Source organism: Nannospalax galili, unplaced genomic scaffold (assembly GCF_000622305.1).
Source record: "Nannospalax galili isolate Female #2095 unplaced genomic scaffold, S.galili_v1.0 scaffold1082, whole genome shotgun sequence".
Lineage (NCBI taxonomy): Eukaryota > Metazoa > Chordata > Mammalia > Rodentia > Spalacidae > Nannospalax > Nannospalax galili.
In genome coordinates this window covers 628,451-648,178 of record NW_008348580.1, presented here as the reverse complement: position 1 = coordinate 648,178, position 19,728 = coordinate 628,451, and the positions used below count along the sequence as shown (strand labels likewise).

Genomic DNA, 19,728 nt, shown 5'->3' with positions numbered 1-19,728 from the left:
TGTGTGTGTGTGTGTGTGTGTGTGTGTGTGTGTGTGTGTGTTTGTGTAGAAAACCTTAACTAATACTGGTTGCATGAGATAAACTTCAGGTATCTATCACTTCTCTGATACCACTTATAAAAACTGAGCTAAAAAAGGAAAAGCAAACATTTAGACATTACTGTAAAATGTTGAGCCATAGAACTTTGATTCTACCAGTAAAGAAAAGCGGCAGAATTCATGCCATTTTCTATATAATCAAAAGCTCTATGTAATGATTCTTATGAGAAAAATAAACTTGGTTCCTCAAGGCTTACAATTTTCCACATAAAACTACTTATATTATTTAAAATAAATTTTAAAAGCTTTCCTATTATGTATCATTGTCTAATCTTACCAATACCTGAGATACTGACACCTAAATTCATTTCTACTTAGCCTGTGAAGGACAAGTATTTCATCTAACTAGTCAGGAAGAATAGGTATTTATTTAAATAGAAATCCAATTCACCTCATAAATGAAGTCTCTGAGGTATGTGAATAAGGAAAGAAAAATCAGTGGCCCAACAAAGTTATGTTATCACGTGGTTAGCAATCACAAGTTCATGCTGGAAAGATGCATCAAAAAATTTTTAAACTAACTTAGGTGGCAACAGGCATGACTTCACACCCCATTTCAGTATAGGTTAAATATATTAGTTCATTCAAGTAAGTGTGCCTGAAGAGTGTCTTATTTCCTAAAGGCTAATTTTAATATAGTATTTAATTTATGAGGATTCTAATCCTGCTTATTTTGCCAAAGGTTTGTGCCAGCACATTATATAAATTTTAGGCAACCATTCATTTATAGTACATGCCAAAGAAAAGAGATGCAGACTATGAATGAGTAGATCTCATACTATAGACTGTTATCTCATGCAGGAGAAACCTGGATTCAACTGAATAACATTTGAAAGTGGCTACTCTGCACTGGTTTTCTAAAGGAATAAGAAATGTATAAAAACTATTAAATAAAATGCACATTCAAATGGGTATTCCTGAAATTACATATTATGGTTTGTTTTAAAAAGTAAATCCCAAACACCAGATAAATGTTTTACTTTCATAGACTTAAACCATAAATTACTCAAACACAACTAAATAAATTGGTTTTCTACTAATTACAGATGGAAATTCAACAATGTAAGGCTATCTGTGTGCATTCTCTTTGGCTTGGGAATTTAACTGATCATGTTTAATATAATACACTGAGTGGGTCTTGGAGCCCACTGCCTGTAAAATCTCCCATAGAGATTCAAGACCACCCTTGAAAACAGTACAACATTACTGCCCCAAGCAAGAAGCTGGTACATAGGACTGGTTATTCAAGTCTTTTAAATACTATTTTATTGAGGGATTGTGGGAGGTGGCAGAGGGGGAAGATGGGGATTCTTGAGTGGATGGGGGAGGAAAATTCAGGCATAGGAAAAATAAAATTCTAAAGCCCAGGTTCCCAGATTTCTCATCCCACCCCCACATTTTAAAGGGCTACATAAACAAAGCAATAAGTTCTCAATTTCAGAGAGAATTGCATTAGACTACATTTGAACAGGCTACAAAGTACTTTTATTTGAAACACTGCTTCTTCCGTTATAAACAATTTTACTACACACCAATTTCAGAGAAGAGAAGGTTAAGGAGTGTGGAAGGTGGAGTTAGGAAAACTTTACTCAGTATCTTTCAATGCCTGAAACAGCTTATCCAATAAAGATCCTTTAGAGAAAATTTCAAGTATTTTTTTTCTCCAAGTAAGCAAATCATACAGGAGAGCTTCTCTTTTCTAGGGTACTGCACCCTGTCTCTTTAAATTCCAGGCCTGCCCTATTTCCCACGCATTCAATGAAAGCCCCACGTTTGCTGGCCTCCAGCCCACAATGTCAAGTAGTTTTCTTGCTATTGAATTTCAAGATTATTCTTTTGGATCATTTCCCCTTTAGTTTTAAGCACGCCAAAGCAAAAATAATGTCTTTCTACAATAACATAAAGAAAACTCTAAGGGCTTTACAAGCCCACAAGTAGAGAACACCTTGTCCTCTGGCTTCCCTTTTACTGCAAAATATGCTCCCACTACATACACTACAAATAAAAGCTATTATCCACTATCTGGGACTACTCTGGCCATACCCATCCAATAACAAGATGCATAAGTAGATTTATTTAGCAGCAAATTTGGAATCTCCAACAATTTGTAACATCCAAGCCAGATCTCTGGACAGCTCACATTTTCAAGTCCTCAACTTGATCCAATGGATATACAATAAATATTTTTTAATATTTTATTTATTATTTTATGTGTATGAGTGTATTGTCTGCATAGATGTAAGGGTACCTGTGTCATGAAATGCACAGAGTTCAGAAAAGGGTGTTGGGTCCCCTGGAACTGCAGTTACAGACAGTTGCTTGTCACCATGTAGGAACTGGGACTCGAACCCAGGTCCTTTGCAAGAGAAGCCAGTGCTCTTAACTCCCGAGCCATCTCTCCAGTCCCAAAGTTAAAATAAATCTGAAAACAGTGACTTTACTTAAACATAACTATTTTACTTCCTCTACTTCCAGATGTGACTTCTATATAAATTAACAAAGAACAACAAAAAATGCTGTGAGCTATATAGTCAAGAGAACCAGTGTCACGTTCCTTGTTCATATACATAACTTAATCCTGAAGAAAGAAACCCATGCCACTATGAATCCCATTTAGAATTCTCTCAAAAGGAGAAATAAGTAAGTAGAAAATTTTATCAGCAGAACTAAAGTAAGTCCAGGGAAAATGATGTTATTCGAAATGCTAGCACATAGAACTTAAAGTGTCAACTTCGCACAAGTAGCTAATGAGAAACACCCACATCATAAACATCAGTTTCTATATATGGTAAGAAGTCTATGATGGAGCTAATCTAACCATGTTTTATAAATTTTGTAAAAGCACCTATTAATCTAATATACACTGGCACACAGTACAATTTAATGGGTTTTTCTTTATGATAAAAAAGGAGCTGGGAGTGGAGGTGCACACCTTTAATCCCAGTACTCAAGGGGCAGAGGCAGGCAGATCTCTGTGAGATCAAGGACAGCCTGGTCTACATAGTGAGGTCCAGGACAGACAGGGCTATAGGGAGACCCTGTCTCAAAAACACAAAAACAAGAAATGTTTTTTAATAGATCATAAAATTAAAGACATAAAATTTATATTATTAAAATTTACATTACAAAGAAATATTTGAAGAAAGCTGAAATTAATCCTTCTGTTTTGGAGAAATTATTTTTTGGTTGTATTTAAGATACATTCATATCGATTATTTACTATTGATATATTATTTATTCGCCTGGAACTCACTATGTACATCAGGCTGACCTCAGAAATTTTCTCACCTCTGCCTCCCAAGTGCTGGAATTAAAGGTGTGCACCACCACTCTGGCAAGATTTTCATTTCTAATTTTGTGCATACATGTGTGTCTGTGTGCAAGCATGCACACATGAGTGCAGCTGCCTGAGAGGCATTGGCTCCCCCAGGAACTAGTGTTACAGTCAGTTGTGAACTGCCCCACACAGTTGCTGGGAAACAAATTCAAATCCTCTGGAAGACTAGAACGTGTTCTTGACTGCTAAGCCACCTCTCCAGTCCTTAATTTTTGTTTTTCAAAACATGTAGTTATTTTCACAGCTTATATATGAAATTCAATTAAAAACATTAGTGCTGAAATTGTTTTTATGCAATCATGTATCAACTATCCACCCAAAAAGAACTTCTTTCCCTGTCTTAAATGTATTATTTGTGTTTTACTTTAGTACTTTTTATCATTTCATGTTTAACATTATATACAAAGACCAACAAAGTGAACAGAGGTCTTTTAGTTTCAGTTATAGACCCTATTTATTCCCAACACTGTCATTATAAATCTAAACTTCATGAGCATCGTTTCAATTGTAGTCAATTTTTTCAGTTTTGTTTTTGTTTTCATTTTTTGATACCGTGTCTCACTATGTAGCCCAGGCTGGTCTCAATCTCACAGAAGATCCACCTGCCTCTGTATCCTGAGCGCTGGGATTAAAAGCATGTGCCACCACACCTGGTCTTTCAATTGTAATCAATTAAATTTTAAAATCAGGTGCAGGCTCTGGAAATTTTTCTAACACTACACATTAAAACAAACATGCTAAATAAAAAAGTTATCAAAATGTACAGGCAAAAAATAAGCCCAAACATTTCAAAACATTCCTACGTACTCCAAAAATTTTTCAGTTAGTCTTCATTATCTATAGGTTCCATATCTTCAGAGTCAATCAAACATAAATGGAAAAGAAAAACTCTGTACATAAAATATAGTTTTTTCTGGTAATTATTCCCTAAACAATACAGTATTAACAAGTACTTACATAGCTAATCTCATTCCAACTTCAACACAATATAAATTAGGATTAAAAACATACTTTGTGCTAGGTGTGGTGGTGCACACCTTTAATTTCAGCATTTGGGAGGCAGAGGCAGGAGGAGCTCTATGAGTTCAAGGCCAGCCTGGTCTACATAGTGAGTTTCAGGACAGCTGTGTCTACATGCTTTGCAGTTTCTTTTTAAAGCTTACAATCACCTTGTACAACATTTGTGTTCATATTTATAGCGATATTAAATAAGACAATATTGACAAAGTGGTTAAAACTATAAGTAATGAGATATGAAAATGTTCCTTGAGAAAAATAGTCCTGTTCAGTTCCATATGACAGCACTACTTTTAGAGAAAGAAAAACTCAAAAAGCAAATTTGAGAGAAAGGTCCTGTTTCTAATGCACTCATTCATTCATTTTCATTCATTCCATTTTTTTAAAAAAAGAAAGTATGAAGTTGAACATGGATATGCACCTTCAATCCTGGCATTGAAAGAAGCAGAGGCAGGAACATTATTTTAAGTTCAAAATCAGTCTAGACAATATACTAAGTTGTAGGTCAGGCAGAATGATACACTGAGACCTAGTCTCAAGTAAAAAGAAAAAACAGGAAGTCTGGGGAGATAGTTTAGTGGTTAAAGTTCTTGCCTTGCAGGCTCAAAGCCCTAAGTTTGAACCCCAGAGCCCACTTTTTTGGGGGGAGGGGGTATTTCTGAGACAGTTCCAGCTGGCCTGGAACTCACTATGTAGAACAAGCTAGCCTTTAACTCATAGATCTGCCTGCCTGTGCCTCTCAAGTGCTGGGATTAAAGGCATGCTCCACCATGCCCAGCCCTAAGACCACATTTTTTTTTTTTTAAGAAAGCCAGATGTGGGGGCTGGAGAGTTGACTCGAGGTTAAGAGAACTGGCTGCTCTTGCAGAAGATCTGGGTTCAATTCCCAGCACCCACATAGCAGCTAACAACCTCTTAACTCCAATTCCAGGGGATCCAAAGTTCTCTTCTGACACCTCCACAGGCATTGCATGACAAAGGTGCACTTACATACATGCAGGCAATACACTCATGCACATAAAATAAAAATATGTTTAAAGAAAAAAAGCCAGAGCCAGGCATGGTGGTACATGCCTTGAGTCTCAGCACTTGGGAGGCAGAGGCAGGAGGATCTCTGTGAATTCAAGGCCAGCCTGGACTACATAGTAAGTTCCAGGCCAGCTGCAGCTACAAGGAGACCCTGTTTCCAAAAGACAAAGAAAAAAAGAAAAGGAAAAGGAAAGAAGAGAAAAAGGAAAAAAAAGCCAGATGTGGTGGCATGTGCTAGTGAGGTAGACACAGGTAGATCTTTGGGGCTTCTGGGCCAGCCTGCCTACCATATTTGGCAATTTCTAAGACCTGAGAGACCCTACCTCCAAAAAAAAGGTGGAAAATACCTAAGAAACACCACCAAGGTTGCCTTCTAGCCTTCATACATAAATACATACATGTGCACGCAATGCGCACACACACACTATATAACCATATACGCGTACACAAAAAAAGAAAAACCTTATAAAATCCAACAAACTTCACTAACAATAGAAAGAAGCTCCTGATTCCCACTTCTCAAAGATAACTCCCATTATTATTTTGCTAGGCTGGGGTTGATGCTCAGTAGTGGAACACTTACCTAGCACGCACAGGTCCTGAGTTCCATCCCCAGCACTGTAACACACAGACACATACATTTTGCTGTAATTATTTTCTTCCCCTTTTTTCAGTGACATAATTTTATCTGTCCCAAGATTCCCAAAATGTGTATAAAGATGAACAATTATGGTCATTCTAATATAAAGAAAATAAACTGAATCAAGTACTAAAATCAGTGATAAGCCTCCAAAACAAAAGCCTCTGTAGAAAGATACGATGTCAATATTAACTACAAGCTAATGTGTAACCTTTCCAACACAAGAAAATTCTTATTTAGGTGCTGCTCTTAAAATGTGTGAATTTATGTACCTGTGCAAAAATGAAATCCTTGGCTCTAGTCAGTCATGACTGATCCTTTAACAAGTTGGAATGGTAAGAACTATTTTTTTCTTTTCTGACCTAAAAGTTATATAGATGTTGCAACTAAGGATTGGAAGAGTACCTGCCTTTCAAAACAAGTTCAATTAAGATTCAATTAATAGTTCATCAGCTAAGAGCACTGGCTACTCTTGCAGAGGACCTAGGTTAAGTTCCCAGCACCCATATAGTACCTAAGAGCCACCCATAACTCCAGTTCCTGGGGCGGAGGGGATTCAACACCCTCTTCTAACCTCTACAGGCATTGTAGGACATGAAGGCAGCACTTGGGAGGCAGAGGCAGATGGATCTTTGTGAGTTCAAGGCCAGCCTGGTCTACACAGTGAGTCCCGGGCCAGCTGGGGCTACAGGGAGACGCTGTCTCAAAAAAGACCAAAAAAAAAAAATTTAAATTAAAAGGCATCATACAAACAAATTTATACCTAGAAACATGAAGAGGCATATACTCTCTTCCTGTTCTATACACCATTTATAAGACTATTAACAATCTAGGAAATTGTTAACACATGTTTTGTTTTTTAAAATTAACATATTCACAAAACATTTGGTCTCTATAAATGGTATCAATGGTTAACATAACTGATGGAGTCTCCTGAAAAGAAGCATTAAAAACTAACTTTGACAAAATTAAGGGGTTTGTTTTGAAACAGGGTCTCGCTATATAGCACTGGCTGGCCTCCCAAGTACTGGGATTAAAGGTGTATACCACCACACCCAGCAATCAAATTAAGTATTTTGAAATAGAAAAAATAAAATTATTACTAGGCTCTGAGAATATCAACCTTCAAACACAGTAAGTTCAACTAATCATCTTTATACTCAACAATATTACTTTAAGCAAACTGACCTCAGAATCAAACATAAAGGTATGTATCATTTTCTGTGACAAAACTAACTTTGAGAATGTCAAGTGCCAAAGGCACTTGTCAACTAAGCCTGACAACCTGAATTGAATTCCCTAGGACCAACATATCAGGAGAACCAAGCTCCACTGTTCCCTGACCTCCATACACACACAATGGCGCATGCATGCCCACAAGCATCATAAATGTAACTTTCAATTTTAAAAAGCTAACTTTCACAAAAATTTTAAAAAACAGCTTTTTAAATTAAAACATAATAATGATGCACTAGTTTTAGGGCTACCTAAATCACACCCAAACGTTAGGCTTATATTTTAAAAAATTCAGTAATAATAGTCTTCTGCAGGCCTCAACCATGGCAAACTTATTACACTTAAAATGAAGTAATACAAAATTATTTCTTAAAGCAAAGCACTAAGGGGCTGGAGAGATGGCTCAACAGTTAAGAGCACTAGCTGCTCTTGCAAAGGACCCAGTTCAGTCCCAGCATCCACATGGCAGCTATCAACTATCTATTAACTGCAGTTCCAGGAGATCTGAAGCTCTCTTCTGGCCTCCGCAGGTATTGCATGTACATGGTGTACTTCAATGTAGGCAAAACACTTGTGTGTGTGTGTGTGTATACATATAATATATATAAAACATAAACTAAAAAAAATAATAAAACAAGGCTCTAGATCTTTCATGCAATTGTGAAACTGCCAAAGGTCACAGTAGGGGCAGAATATCAGGAGATAGCTACCAAGCACCAACAACTTTCCTAATGACTTCATCATAAAGAAAAATCTTACATGACTCCATAAAATGAAATTGGATTTTACCTGAAAGTAGCCAAAGAACTTTTTTTCCTTTAAAAATAAGAAAGTAACCGACTATTACTAGTAATAATCAGATATATAGAGATTAGAAACTCATGTGCAAACATCTTAATGTCAATTACATTGAAAATGAATTTTTCTGTATGAAACTGTATATTTTAATAATGAAATGGATATCTTTTTTAAAGGTTAAAACCTCATTTAACTTTGCCTTATAGGGTTTATACTGAGTACAATACTGTTTAACTGTAATAATTCAACTGTAAACCTAAAAATTTACAGGCAATTCTGAAAAAGATGCATCTTAGCTCAGAAGATTGTTATTGAATATGTCAATGCTGTTGTAATGAAATGTTTCTTCTAAGTATGTGGCTATTAAATGAATAATTAACAAAAAAAGAATATAATAACGAATAAAAACTGGTTCTTGGCCTCTGGAAGCTTACAGTCTAAAGGGTTGTGGGAGTCGGCAATAAGCGTATAATCAATGTCCTTTTGAATCAAAGACAATGAAAAAAAATAAAGTGTTATGGTTGAAAATAAAATGTATTTTTTTCTTCTAAAAAACTGTTCTTTTAGACATTTGTTGTTCAATGAAGACCCAATTTTTGGCCTAATATCTTTAGTTCATTCCCTAGACACTTTGCAGTTTGACTTTAGGGTTCAATTTAATCAGATTCCTTCAAACTCAAACTGGGTAACTTTCTTACTTTAGAACTCTTTCTTGGTCAAGAGAGTGGAGTGGAACTTTAAATTCTAACATCTGTTAAATAAGCTATCTTCTACATAAAAATGATTTGTTCACCTACATTTCCAGTTCTGTTTCCTTCAAATCTAAAACTTGGGTTGGTGATGTAGCTCAGTGGTAGAGAGTTTGCCTACCATGCATGAGGCCCTGGGTTCAAACTCCTAGCAGCCTCCCCGCAAGTAAATCTAAAAAACTAAATGAACTTAGAAAGAACATAAGGTATTTTGAGAAAATCAAAAATCTCTGTTTTTTGATTTCTCACATAGTCCCAGAGTTAAGCTCCAATTATAAAGTTAACTTAAGAGTCCTCTAATCTAGTCAACATTAAAATGGGAACAGAAAGTTGCAACTTGGTTGTTAATAGCTATCAACCAGACTAGACCCTTCCCTTCTAAAAAATAAATGTAATATGTTAATTATAAAAAAATAGTATCTATCAAAGTCCTTACACTTCATTAAATCCTAGGCCATGTCTATAAAAACAGCTACTACTGAATATTTGTCTGCTAATATAAGTGAATAATTACTCAACATCTTAAAAGTAAACAATTGGGGAGCTGGAGAGGTGGCTCAGCAGTTAAGAGCACTGGCTGCTCTTACAGGGGTCCCTGTTCGATTCCCAGCACCCACATGGTGGCTAACAACCATCCATAACTCTAGTTCCAGGGGATCCGATACCCTCTTCTGACCTCTGCAGGCACTGCATGACACAGGTACACTTACACACATGCAAGCAAAACACTCATACACATAAAAATGAAAATAAAAAGACTTTTAAAAAAATAAACAATTGGCCACCATTTATTATTAGCTTTCTTTGCACAGGCACACTTACAACTCGTTGTGTCTACATGCAAGACCACTCCACATTTCTAAGCTTCTGATTAAAAACAAAGCTAAGGTTAGGACTATAGCTCAGTTGGTAGTTCTTCCAAGCCTGTTAAACCAATTACCACGCCTACAAACCCCATTCCAAAATCCTAAAATCAAAGAAAACAAAAATAAACTGATCAAGCTGACAAAAATCAATACCTTTCATATGATAGATAAACTAGTATCATAAACCAGGCTATAAAAAAACATTTTCAAAAACTAGTATCATAAACCAGGCTATAAAAAAACATTTTCAATACAAATAACAATACAGTAGCATCCTATTAATAAGAAAACCATGAATATCCCAATAGTTTGTTCTGTTTTGTTTTGGTTTTTGAGACAGAGTCACACTATGTAGCCCTGACTGGCCTGGAACTAACTATGTAGACTAGACTCACCTCAAAGTCATAGAGATCTACCTGCCTCTGCCTCCCAACCAATAGCTGTTTGTTTTTAAGATTTATTTTTATTTTTATGTGTGTATGTGTGTACCTTATGTGTGCAGGTGCTGTGGAGGACAGAAGAAACTATTTCCCTAGAATTGGAGTTGTAGGCAATTGTGAACTGCGCAACATGGGCTCTGGGAACTGAACAGGTCCTTTGGAAGTGCTGTTAACTACTGACCAACAGCCCCCAATAGTTTTATTTGTTTGCGGGCAGGGGGGGATTTGTTTGTTACTGTTTTCATTTTTAGTAGGATCTGAATTTCAGTGAACTTCCCATTTACAGCTACCTGTTGAAATCTACTGTAATATGTCATACTGACTCTGTGTGTGTGTGTGTGTGTGTGTGTGTCTGTGTGTGTTTGAGACAGGGTCACACTGTACAACTCTGGCTAATAGGAAACTTGCATGCCAGGCTGGCCTCAAACTCACAGAAATCTGCCTACCTCTACCCCTTCAAAGCTAGAATTAAAGGCATGCAACTCCATGCCTGGCCCCAATAGATTTTTTTTTATTAAAAAAGGGGCAGGACATGGATGGGGGAGGTGGGCAGGAAGCCCCAGCATTAACTGAGGATCTACTGGTATTTGATGGATGCTGGGAGAAAGTCAGTCAGTTTTCTTTACTGGTGTGTTATCTGGTAGGTTGACCAGACTCCAAGAGACAGACCCACAGCAAAGAGCACTTGAAAAAAAAAACACAGGTTAGATTTCATAGACCTTTAAAAAAAAAAAAAAGGCAAATAATAATAGAGGAAATGAAGTGTGTGGGCAGGGTAGTAAGACAGAGGTGGAGAAGGGTTCTGAATATGATCAAAATACACTGTATGAAATCTTGAAATCAATAAAAACTTTTTAAAAGAATTATTCTTTAGTTGTGGAAAAAAAGAGGGGCAATCTGGAGAAGGACCTGAATTTAACTCCCAATACCTATGTTGGGCAGCTCACAACTGTCTATAACTTCAGCTTCAGGGTATGTGAAGTTCACTTCTAAATTCTACAAGCACCCAAACACACAACACATACACATACCAGACATATACACATAAATAAATCTTTCTTAAAGTCAATAAAGAAGAAATCTAGGAGGTCAGCCTACCAAGTTCTAGGCCAGCTTAAACTACATAGTGAATGAAGCCTCATCTCAAAAACGAAACAAGCCAGGTGTGGTGGTGCACCCCAACAGAGGCAGGCAGATCTCTGGATTTGATGCCAGCCTAATCTACAGAGTACCAAATCAGTCACATACACATAAATAATACAATAAATCTTTTTTAAAAAGAAATCTGATCAATAAACAGCATGTAAAAATGCTTAACACACTTCCCACTATGAATGAAGGTTAAATGAAAACAAAAAGTCTATTTCAATTAAATATCAAAAATAACAAATATTATAGTCACCAATGTTGGCAAAAATGTAGAGAAAAAATGGTACTCATTCTCTGACACAGTATGAACTGTTACCACCTCTTTGTACAACATCTAGTACAAATGAAAATGCATATGTCTGCAATCGATGACTCAAACTGTAGGCCTACATCCAAACTCTTGTTCATGGACACAAGGTAACATGCAAAAGTGCTTGCGGCACAGGACAGAAAATGACCAGCATGTTCTTTAAATAGGAAAAGAAAAGCCAACTACACAATATATTACTATGATGAAATACTGAGAAGAGGACATTAAAGGGAATGAACTGACTCTTACAGATAAAGATGGCTAGGCAAAAAAAACATACCTGAGAGCCAGGTGTGGTGGTGCACACCTTTAATCCCAGCACTCGGGAGGCAGAAGCAAGCAGATCTCTGTGAGTTCGAGGCCAGCCTGGTCTACATAGTGAATTCTAGGCCAGCTGGGCTACCAAAAATAAAAGCTAAATCTCTGGATGTTTATATCAGAGTCCTAAAAAAAAAAAAAAAAAAAAAAAAAAAAAAAAAAAAAAAAAAACACCAAACTGATGGCAAGAGAGATGGCTCAGCCATTAAGAGCACGGACTACTCTTGCAGAGGACCCAGGTTCAATTCCAAGCACCCACATGGTGGCTGACAACCATCTGTGACTCAAGTTCCACGGAATCCAACACCCTCTTCTGACCTCTCTAGGCACTGCAGGACACAGGTGCACCCACACACATGCAGGCAATACACTCATACACATAGAATTAAAATAATAAAATATAATAAAATATTTTTTAAAAAACATATTAAGGGGAGGGGTAGGTGCAAAGTCACTCACAAAATGTTCTGGTATATAGTGGCAATGATTGTACAATCTGTGAATATCCTAAATACAACTCAACTGTGTACTTTAAAAGGGTGGATTTTATGGTGTAAATTATATCTCAGTTGAAAAAAACTAAATCAGCCAGTATGACACTCTCATGTTGACTTTATACTAGTACTTACAAGCAATAGAAGTACACAAAAGTAGATAAACAGAATGACGGAAAGTCTAAAGAACTGGAAGAAAAAGTTGGGAAGCATTTCAAACCTTTAGCTCCATCTAAAAACAATTCTTCAAAACCTAAACAAGGAATCAAATATGATAAAATAATAACATATGTTCTTTCCCAGTACTAGAGATTTGAAAGTTTGTTTTACAATTCTTTGTATTTTCATACAAAATTTAAAAAGCAGCGATGAACTGCAAAGAACACAAAACAGGTACATTTACAAACACAAATAGTAAATAAATACATATGAATGAAAACATATATGGTACTACTAATCAAATAAAAACAAATTAAAATTAAAGTTTTAAAATTTAGCTCTACCTTTAGAACTTAAAAATAAGGGCTGGAGAGAGGACTCAGGGATAAGGGCACTTACTGGCAAGCCTGATGACCTGAGTTCAATCCCCAGGACCCACATGGTAAAAGGAGAGATCAATTCTTCCAGTTGTTTTCATTTCCATGTGTGTGTCATGGCACTGAAAGGCACACACATTCACATTCATACACATAAATAAATAAATGTGTAAAAAATGGGCTACATTAAGTAGCAAGGAGCTTCTATAACAGACAATCAGAAAGCAAGAAAAGAGACCAAAGTTGATCCACAAAAGACTGACCCATTTGGCAGGAAAGGGAGGGAGGGACAGAGGGTAGGTGAGATCTTTAAGGCAAAATTATCCAATCAATGCCTTCATCCTTCTCAGCTCACAGAAGTCATTCTACAGGGGGGTGATCACCTACAATGATGAATGTATTAAAATACCTCTGCCTAACAGATAACAACCATAGAACAAACCATAACATTAGCTATAAAATATACCAGTCAAGTTCAAATGTGGATTTTCCTCTTTTGAAAATAAATCGTGAGATAACTGATATCTTGGAATATGAGCAAAGAAATGTCTTAGAATATCTACCTTTTTCTATTACATGAATATTTATTAGCAACAAGAGTAATGGCTAAAAAATAGTTTACATGGATACTGGGCACTTAATCCATGTCAGATTGTTATGTTGAATGCCTTATTTATATTAGCAGTTCTCATAGCATAGTCTACAGACTTCACTGTCCCTGAGACCTCATAAAAGCTGCTTACATAGTGACTCTAAAATGAGACTTATCTTTCTCATTCTCAGTAGTACACAGTATTTCCAGGGGCTCTACAGCATGTCACAACACAACAGACTGAATACAGCAGTAAATTTGAGGACCCACTTGCCTTCTCTGAAATCAGACATTAAAACATTAAAAAATATTTGCATGAATAAACACTGCTACTTCTCTCACTAATTTTTGTTATTTTTAAAATGTTTTTCAGAGCTGGAGAGATGGCTCAGTGGTTAAGACGAGCACTGGCTGCTCTTGCAGAGGATCTGGGTTTGATTCCCAGCACCCACACAGCAGCCAACAACCTTTAACTCTAGTTCCAGGGGAATTCTGACTATGGCACTGCACGACATGGGGGTACTTACATACATGCCAGCAACAGATTCATACTCATAAAAATAATAAAATAAGTTTTAAAATGTTTTTCCCAGGGCATGGTGGCGCACGCCTTTAATCCCAGCACTCAGGAGGCAGAGGCAGGCAGAGCTCTGTGAGTTCAAGGCCAGCCTGGTCTATATAGTGAGTTTCAGGACAGCTGGGGCTACAGGGAGACCCTGTCTCAAAAAGACCAAAAAAAAATGTTTTTCATTTAATATGTTTTCAAAAATAAACATATATTAACAGGTGGCTACTTTTACATAGAAAAACTCTTTGGAGTCTTTGATTTACAAGAGTATACAGTCTTAAGTTCAGCAAGTTTGAGAAAGACATATTTAATCTTTAAGATTAAATTGGTCCCATAACAACAAATAAGAAAACACACAGGTAACCCAAGGAGTCTCTGAACCCAGCCTCAGATACAAGTCTGTCTGTAATTCCTGGCCATTTTAACTCTGCCTCACCATGAAAACACAATACCATCCCTGGACAATTAAAGAGCATTCTTACATGATGATATGCTAATCTCTGTTTGAAAGGAAACATTCTATATTAGATTTATATTCTTTCTACTTCAGTCTTACAGAATAATATATGACTGCTATGGTATTTTAAATACATGGATTTTTTTTTTCAAATGAAACAACAAAACAAAATCCCACCACCATGAACACAAGAAGCACCCACTGAAGAAAGCCATTGCTAAGAGTATGGTGCCCAGTCACCCAGAATCTATTTTCACGTGCAGATATACGTGCATATTCTGATTAAAGTACATTCCCTAAATGGGATCACGTGGATTTAACAACTTGCCTAACTTCATTTAATAGCTCTTTAAGATTTTCCTGCATTTACAGTCAGATTTATTACTTTTTACAGATTACTATCATTAAGTGCACCCACTAGAAGTCCCCTATATGACTTCCTTCCAAATTTTTGCTATTACAAAAAACAATCACAAGAAGTATTTGACATACTTGTGTATGTATTGTGAAGTCATGGCTGTTGGGAAATTCCTAGAAGTAAAATTGCTGGGATAAAGAGTATAAACATTCAAAAGCGCAATAGATTTCTGTCAAATGTCTTCCAAATTTTTCATGCCCAATTAACATTTTCACCAACAGCATATGAGATTTCTTCCAACAATTCAGTTTTTAAGTGCCTTAGAAAATTGTGTTTCCATTGCTTCAAAATGACAAGTAGTAAAACTGTTTTCACTGGTCACCTTAATTTCCATCAGAATCATACACAAAGAAGATTCATCCATCATTGTTTTTAATTTCTACATTTTACTTAAATGTCTCAGAAGACAAAATATACACACATACACAAAATTCTCAGCTAGTAAACCTTCAAACATTAGGTACCTTGATAAAAAGTTATCCAAATTCTTTCAGAAGGCACAGTTCAGAGCTATACACTAAGGCTAGTCTCAAATGCTTAAATCAAAGGAGAGTTTTAAGATGTACCCATTATGTCCTATCTGTCCACTCAAAGGACTAAAGCCTACGAATAAAAAGCTATCAATTCATACCAGTGGACAAATTAGCTTTCATAAAATAAGCAACAGATTTCATATCATAAATGTCAATAGAACAGATTGTAATAGTAAGAATGGCTATCTATAATTGGAATGTTCACTGAAATTCAGATTCTACTAAAAAGGAAAACAATATTTTAAATGAAATGTTTTGAATTTATTTATTTTAGTCATATCAGACCAGTATAAATATTTGATAATAATAAGATATGGTCTTCTCTAGCAAGTAGATGGTCTGAAAATGCATCAGATCTGACCTGCTTATTCTTCATTAGCTAATGGATGTTCCAGGCTTCACGTTTCATCCAAATCTCTTTTTCTAGGACTATATACCAGTAGCTTTAAATTGTTTTTTGTTGTTGGTGTTGGTTTTTTGTTTTGTTTTGTTTTTGTTTTTGTTTTGTCTTTTTGAGACAGGGTCTCCTTGTAGCCCCAGCTATCCTGGTCACTATGTAGACCAGGCTGGCCTCGGGACTCACAAAGATCTGCCTGCCTCTGCCTCCCAAGTGCTGGGATTAAAGGTGCGCACTACCACACCTGGCCAGTAGCTTTAAACTGAAAGTCTCCCACATATCTTTGGGACAGAGTAAAACTTCATTAATTCAAATCCAATTAGCTCAATTCTGAAATGGTATATATAATTCTCATTTAGCAAGAAATTGAAATGCTACATTTTCTTCTTCTACAGATTCTCTTATTGGGAAGTAAAGGAAAGCAACCTTAAAATCAATTTGTTTTCATAAACCCAAAGATTTACAAAGCTAGGGACTCATCTATCTTTGTGGCTGAGCAGTTCATGATCAGTTCCTGGTTTCATGTTTATTAGTTACTGCATGTAATGAAGTGAGTTGGTCTGCCACTATTATTAGTTTATGAGTATGAGCATTTCTTTGAAACATACTGTACTCAGATATTTCTCAAATTCATTTTTGCCATTTCTCCCATGTCCAATGGGTCAAACTTGATCCCATCACATATATTCATCATATAGCAAAATATGGTATCTTAAGAGCTACTAGAAGTCTTAGAAATGCCTGGCAATCTTATTCTCCACTTACTATTACCATTTTGAAATATTTAGTAAGTCAAAATAAGTCCCAGGATTAAGTTGCCGGTTTGGTGTTGCTTGAACTTACAACTAACTATTCCCAATGGACAAGGAAACCTTCTCTTGCAATCTGAGTCATGTGTAATTACAGTATGACAAGGTCTCTCGTGGGCAAAATAGGCTGGCACTTTTCCCAGGACTTGTCACATCATGAGAACCACATACAAATAAAAATCCAAAAATAAATATTTTAAAACAATGGCCTATAGACTTCGTAAAGAAAACTCCACAGTTGAGAATATAAATTGTCTAATGAACAGAGGCCAGAGAAGACATCACTGTTATCAAGTGCTCGCCACACCTAGCAACTACTCCCAGGTGTGGCCTATGTGGGCAACATCCCCACATTCCCTCGGGCAGGACAGAAAATCATTATGAATCAAAAATAAAGAGAAATATCACTGCACACCCAGTGAAGCAGAGAAATGGTGGTAAAATAGAGAAGAGGGTGATCGTTTGAATTTCATAATATCAGTTTGATGACTGTCAAGGTGCCTAAACAAAGTTACTTCAAGAGAAACATTTTCTACTGAGTTAATTTTCTAGTACAATAAATTTTGTTTTGGTAAGTGCATTTCACCTTGAAGTGAAGCAGCCAAGTAGCAGTAACTATGTACCAAGGATGTCAGAAGGTGATGTCTTTTGTTTAAACTCCACTGCAATGGCTCTACAGACACATGGAAGAGGGAAGGATTCCAAGAACCATCATATCCAACTTCCTATGGACAGAACCTTGACAACACTCATTCTAATCACCACTTTGAGAAAATATGACATGTGGAATCTGCCTGTATTTTCAATGCAACCATGTACTGTTACTTCCCATATGCCACATATATTCATACCCCCTGTTAGAAGCTGGATACATTTATTAATCATTCAACAAAGCCCATCAAAATTTCAACTATGCAAGTTTTGAAGAGGAGCTATAAACCAAACCAGTAAGTGAACAAAAATAAACTCTTACTTCCCATTATATAAGTCCTGAAAACAAAAAAAAAGCACAAGCCCTGCCACCTCAAAGGTACACATCCTTTCTCCTTTCTTTATTCAGCCCCTGCATGTTCAATAAATTCCAGATAGCTCTAAGCAGAATGGGTTTATTATGATGTTACTCTAAGAAACTGCAGGAGTTCTAGATGCCAATAAAGATTACGCATCAAATGGAAGATAACTACTAACCATTATGTCGACTTAGATAAATAAACCTGTTCACAAACAAAGCACTTTATTGTACATCCACTGTTACCTCCACTAATCCAACTAAAACAACCAGACAGTAGCTTTCCAGAGCTTCTATTTCCAGGGAATAGAAACAAGGATTTCTCAAAGCCCCTTCAAATATATATAAATAACATCCCTTCCCTCTTCCTCAAAACTGTCCTGCTCTTTACTGAAAATGACTGCGACTACAGAGCAAGATTATGCAAACCAGACTCTATGACTAAGAACCAAGGTTGCAGAAGGGCAAGAAATAGGCAAAACAGCATCTTTCTCTGAAACAGCTTTCTACCTTTGAAGGAAACCCTCCCACTATGGATCCCAACCAGAAGACACTTCAGAACCTGGCTCAAAAATCTAAGGAGCAGTAAATTGCAATGTGGGGAGGGGAAAGAAGTCTCCAGACTAGCAAAATTCAGATTTAAGAGATGAAGTGGAGGCTAACTGCCAAAGGAAGAGTCTGCAGCCACTGGCATCCAGAGCCTCACGCTGAGGGTAAGGCAGAGAAGACCCCAAAGAGAATCCACTTCTCCAAATGGAATAACTACCTCTCAAGCACGCTTGGCTGACTGCACAGGTAAATCTCCAGTTCTCCGGGAGAGAGAGAGAAAAAAAAAAAAAAAAAAAAAGGCGCAAACTGTTTATTCCCTGCAGCCCCAACACCCCAAACCTCACTAACCACCCTCCCCAAAGGACCCGAGGCAACCCCAAAGGACAGGTGAGGAGCACCGGCTTGGGATGAACACTACACCTGATGGTCCCTTCTCTGCGGTGCCTAGCCTGAAGCCCCAGTAATCGGGCCCCGGGGTTCAGAGCGCAGCGGGGAGGGAGGGGGAGCGGGCCGAGCCAAGGCCAGGCGATTGTCTCCTCTCGAGCCGAGACATTTTCTCTTTTGTACTCGAGCCCTACCTCTTTTTGGCCTGGGAAAGCTTTCGTGCAAGTGGAAGACGACTTTCTCCACAAAGTGCTGGATGTTGCTGTGCTCCGGGCCGCGCACGAACACCATCCAGTCGTGAGTGAAGCCCTCCACCGTGGGTTTCTTCCTCACCTGGGCGCGGTGCCCCAGCTCCAGCTTCACCTGCACGGCACACTGCGGGGGGGGGGGGGGGGGGGGGGGAAGAGAGCCGTGAACAACAGGAAGGCGGTCGTTCTGCCCAGCGCCGCGCCTGACATTTTTTGCCTCCTGGAAACGCACATAAAAGGAAAACGCCAGTGCCCTTTGCATCCACGTTGCACGCGCGTGGGCGCGCACGCCCCACACTCCGGGACACGGCGGGCCAGGGTGGCGGCACAGTGGCTGGGATTGTAACGGAATGTTTCCCCGGATCGCTACGGGGGTCGGGGAAGCACGGTGGCCACCGCGAGCAAACGCAATGGCAAGGATCCGGAGGGGATGCGGCGGTGCCGCGGCGTGCGAAAACACTGCCGTGAAGCTGGGGGTCCCGGCGAGCCCCCTCTCGGAAAGTGCGGCGGCCACAGGCACACGCCGAGGAAGTCTTTGTGTACGTGTGAGTGTGCGTGCGTGAGAGCGCGATGCCAGGCGGAATGGAAACTACAGCCACTGTGGATCGGCAAACTCCCATGCTTTCTTACTACGGGCTTCGTGCACCCCGGAACGAGACGTCGTTACCCCTACTCACACGGTCACACGGAAACACACCGAGGCATCCAGAACTTAAAGCACCCCGCACCCCCACAACACACTTTCA

General features: G+C 38.0%; 1 protein-coding gene across 4 annotated transcripts in view; it reads right to left on the bottom strand.

Moving 5' to 3' along the window:
* The window catches only part of Mllt3 (MLLT3 super elongation complex subunit), a 357,726-nt gene that overhangs the window by 336,703 nt on the left and 1,295 nt on the right, over window positions 1-19,728 (bottom strand). For all 4 annotated transcript variants that reach the window (XM_008845527.3, XM_017801213.2, XM_008845528.3 and 1 more), the window contains exon 2: window positions 18,929-19,109. In XM_008845527.3, coding sequence (XP_008843749.1) covers window positions 18,929-19,109 — 181 coding nt within the window. The remainder of the gene's footprint in view (window positions 1-18,928; window positions 19,110-19,728) is intronic.